The sequence below is a fragment of the Epinephelus lanceolatus genome, chromosome 18, assembly GCF_041903045.1.
Source record: "Epinephelus lanceolatus isolate andai-2023 chromosome 18, ASM4190304v1, whole genome shotgun sequence".
Taxonomy (NCBI): domain Eukaryota; kingdom Metazoa; phylum Chordata; class Actinopteri; order Perciformes; family Serranidae; genus Epinephelus; species Epinephelus lanceolatus.
The window spans coordinates 28,240,102-28,244,693 of NC_135751.1; the positions used below are offsets into that span (position 1 = coordinate 28,240,102).

Consider the following 4,592-nt stretch of genomic DNA (forward strand, 5'->3'; position numbering starts at 1 on the left):
TGTGTTTTCCAGGGTATGCACACTGTGATGCACCTTTGCAAACATCCTTACAGCAGATGAGGAGCAGTCCCACTATACCTGTTTAACCATTAAACAGATTATTTAACCTTTAAGCTCATTACTCATTTATGAGTCACTCATTCGGTCATGATTGTAGATTGTTACTGAAGTGCTGAAACAACCAAATAACAGTGACAGCCATTGGTAATGTAAGCTTGCATAATAACTCCACACTTTAATTACATTTTTATTCATATTTCACATGCTAAGATTAACAAGAACATGCCTGAAATGAGTCTGAAACAAAGACTGACACAATCACATTGATGCTGCACAAAAATAAGAGAATCAGATGAAAATCATGGAGGAAGAAAAAGGAAAACAGAATCAGGATTTTGTCTATCTGATGGTAAAATTAGACACAGGCATAGGTCTATATGATGAACATGTGCATTAGTCCCTGTCAATACAAACATAAGAGTAGCAAGGGACTTTTATTTTGACATAATTTAACATAATTACACCACAAATTGAAGCATAAAATTCACCAGACTGCAGGAAATTAAGTGTGTGATGCTCAACATTTTCTTACAGAGGACCCCAAACCCTCTGTTTTGATATGTCCGCCCTCAATGTTGGATGTTGAGACAAAACCCACACCCTTGGACACAGCCACATATGTTTCATGTCCTCAGAGAACAGGGACAGCTAAAAGACACCCTCATTTAAATCCACCACAAACCAGAGTGCATTGGAGTCATCATGAAAACAACAGTGAAATAAAATGTCAAACAAAAGTTGTACAATAGATAATTTACAATTAATTCTCCTGCTTATGTACAATCTTTGCTTCGCCAGCTGAGATATGATGCATTTTTAGAACTTATGTTCTGCTGATGAAGAACACCAGCCTGAAAGAATAAACAGAATCTGCAATGTAAGCACCCAGATTAAAAGCCGTCATGAAAGAGATGACCACTAAATTATCCCAGGCACATCTTCTGTTTCCTGAGCAGTAGTTCGGCCTGGGATTGTTCTTAAAGCTGTACAATGGCCAGATGACCAAAGCTGTGATGTACATCAACACGGCCAACACGTTGCAGACTGTTAGGACTTTGTCAAACGGTGCAGGGAAGAGAGACAGAAGGCGGCAGATGGTGAAAATGATGACAAGGAGGGCAAAAATGAAGCAAATGGAGTAGACGGCGACGCACCACTGGAGTCCCGCATACTCAGTGTACTTGCTGTCTTCCAAGCAGATGAAGATGATGCAAGCCACGAAGGCCTCCAGAACCTTGAGGAGACCTGGGATTGTGGACAGAAATCCACTGATCTCACCAGGTTTAGCCCGGGTCAGTCCGACCTCGACAGCGTACAGGATGAAGGCCAGACAGGAAGTAACGCTGGCACCAATTTGTTTGCCGCAGCTGGGGCAAGTGAAGTAGACGGGATAGATGATGGATGCTGCCAGCACCTGTATAAGAGAAAGAGCAGAAGTAAAGTGAAATTATTCCGTCTTTATGATACACTTTAGATCATGGGTCTTCAAGAAGGGGTTTGCAACCCCTAGAGGGCCCCTGGAGTTACTGCAGGGTCCCGCCAAATTATTGATTGATAATTTCAAGTTTTTTTTTTCATTTTCATCATTATTAAAATATATTTGAAAAAACACATTAGCATGAATCCAAAATATCATTAGCAAAGATAAACCGTCCTTTTTATTAAAAAACAACCCATTTAATTTACAGTACACAACAATGATGATAGGCTAACTGTTACCAATGAATTCGCGATCATGTGAGCTAGCTAACCTACGCTAAATCAATGTGCCTTCCAAATGCATATGATGTGTAAATATATGAATCTGTCAATAATTAGCTTGGCATTGTATGCACTATAAAAAGGCATGTTTTTACATGGCACTTTAGGCTGCCCTACATGTTATTGTGTGCCCACTCTAACATGCAACTCAATTTTGTTATGTAGCAGGAGGTCCCTGCTCCATCTCGCTTACAGTTAAGGGGTCCTTAGCCTGAAAAACATTGACGACCCCCCCCCCCCCAAGATGTTTAATTTTACTTTTTTTTTGTGCAGTACTCACAAATGACCCAAGTTTGGACTATGAATACAACTGACCCTTTGCTAAGTCCCACCCCCTGACACAGACTGGTCAATCGTAACTTAGTATCAGGCCGGCTCAGACCAGGGTCCGACAACAACACAGCTGTGCTCCATTGACTCTAATGCAGTCGTTTCAGATTTCCTTCATGTTCAGGCTGGTTGTGTGGATTTGGAGCTAAATGTTGTGCCTGGGGCACATCGTGTATTAATGATACTCGTTACCTGGAGAGGTTGGAAAAAGATATACGTTTCAAACCCTGAAAAGTGTAGGGTTAGCTAGCTAGCTACTGAAGATATAGCCTACTGAATGTATACACATGCTGCTTTTGCTTTTTAATGATTATAACAGTGAAACAAAGGCCGACCCTGCTGTACAGGAACCAGTGAAGGGAAGCAGGGAAACTTTGCTGATATTGAACCAGCTGTGTGTCATCGCAGTGTGCGCAGAAGAATGTTGTTTGACTTCCCCGGATCAATATCAGCAAAGTTTCCCTTTATATTCATTGTCTTGTGTGGTGATCAGCAGTGATGTGGTGGTTCACTTTTACACTGTGATCTGTAGCCTATAGTTGGGCTTTAGCTTCTAACTATCTTTGTCTTTTTAACCTGTTGTTGCTGCTGAGTCAGTTTGACATCCTGGATATATCCTTCAAACACAGACTGTAGACCCCTCTGTCAGCTTCTCTCTGGAATCACTCTTTCATTTTTCCAAAAATATGATAATATTTCTTCAGGGAGTGCAGTTAGTTATAGTGTGGGCTCCATGCTTACTGCGACAGCTTGTTGGACCATCACAAAGGGGCGGGGCTTAGCGAAAGATCAATTGAGAACCATATATGTTAATCTTTTAGTGCCAGTAAACAGTAAACATGCATACCAATGCTGGCCTATGTCAAATGTGATTTAACACTTATTGTGGCTCTCTATATATACACAGAAGTCCCACATGCCCAGTTAAAACGCCAATATGTAGCTGATTAAGCTTTTCATCACATCCCATCATAATCCCAGTGACAGTAATGTCAGTAGCTCGTCACTAATCAACAACTTAACAGTTTTGTCCTGCAAATATCTGTAGCAGTGGTGCCTCCAACAGAAGGCCAACGCCCCCTTTTTTTGGCTGAAATTAATGTGTTTAAGAGGCTGTGGCCTGTTCATTTTTTAAGCAAGGCATTCATTGGTATCATCCATGTTAACATAGATTGTTGGTAAGGGGGGTAAATAGTGCTCCAGAGTTTGGCTCCACTTTAACAAGGGAACAACTGGCATGACCATTTTCAAAGGGGTCCCTTAGACTCTCACCTCAAAGATATCTAAATGAAAATGGGCTCTATGGGGACCCATGAGTCTCCCCTAGAACTGACAGGGCTTTTTCTGGGTAAATGTTTTGTCCCTTACAATCAATGTACTCCTTCAAATGATTTATCTTTTTAAGGAAAAGGGCAACCAGGCTATTTGAAGAAGAGTAAATCACCTAACATGTAGAGATACGTAACATTAATACAGGGTTGTCGCCACTGATCTGTGGTCAAAGACAAATATCAAGGGAGTAAAAAAATGGTACACACCATTAGAGTAGCCAGCATGGCGAAAGCGGTGGTGAAGTCATCCCAGGAGATGGGCAGCTTAGCACTGAGGCTGGTGAATTCCAGGATGATAATGAGGAGGGTGACACAGAAGCAGAGGCACCAGGTGAACATGCACCACGTCCAGAAAGATGCCGTGCTGTGGCCCACTGATGCCACCAGGCTGAAGGAGATACAGGTGAAGATCACCTCCAGTATCCGCACGATGCCCACGGGCACCGTCAGTGTCCTGAAGTCCAGCGTAACCATGGTGATTGGAAACCCTTTGGTCTGTTAACTGTGGCTCTGGATAGGTATCTTTCACCAGCTTGTTTTTACGTTGTTAGCTCTTTGGTTTTCGTCAGTCCTCGCCCCTCATCCTGTTAATGTAACTGTCAGACAGAGAAAGTATGAGGTGATTGTGAACCTTTGGCCGCTCCCTTGTTGCCGCCCTTCCAGACCTTCTTCCTCAAAAGACCAGTGATCAAATATTTAATGCGCAGGTGCATGGGTTATGGGAGTGTTTGTGTAGGAGGGCACTGTTCACTTCCATTTGCTTATCAGTTGTGTGCATGGTCAATAAAATAATTCAGATATTTTACAGCTACAACAGGAACTGCACCTTATGACACAGTTTGACACTTCACCCTATTTCTCATCCGTCATGTTTGCTAACTCAACGGCTTGCCCACCCATCAATAGATCAAATCTGTAAATGTGTCAAAGGATGCCTAAGAAGAATTGGGCCTTGGTGCTACAGTGTAAGAATGTGAGATGTGCAGTTTAGGAGGGACAGAAGGAGAAGCTTTCTTTATGTTAGGATATAATATTTGCTTTTTCTGGAAATGAAATGCAGGTGTGAGATACTGCAAAAGACACAAGATCCAAGACAAATCTACTAACGGC

At 42.1% G+C, this 4,592-nt stretch overlaps 1 protein-coding gene across 1 annotated transcript; it reads right to left on the reverse strand.

The window, feature by feature from the left end:
• Positions 1–234: 234 nt before the first annotated feature.
• Positions 235–4,135, reverse strand: LOC117268895 (myeloid-associated differentiation marker homolog). Its single transcript, XM_033645640.2, has 2 exons — positions 3,690–4,135; positions 235–1,474 (listed from the first exon to the last, which is right to left on the reverse strand). The coding sequence occupies exons 1-2, from the start codon at positions 3,954–3,956 to the stop codon at positions 884–886; spliced, it is 858 nt and encodes a 285-aa protein (XP_033501531.1). The 5' UTR covers positions 3,957–4,135; the 3' UTR covers positions 235–883.
• Positions 4,136–4,592: the final 457 nt, after the last annotated feature.

Excerpts from the sequence above, each read along its gene's own strand:
- LOC117268895 (XM_033645640.2), bottom strand. The coding sequence starts at position 3,956 with ATGGTTACGCTGGACTTCAGGACACTGACGGTGCCCGTGGGCATCGTG. Across the intron at positions 1,475-3,689 it reads CCATGCTGGCTACTCTAATG|GTGCTGGCAGCATCCATCAT; the intron begins GTGTGTACCATT and ends TCTCTTATACAG.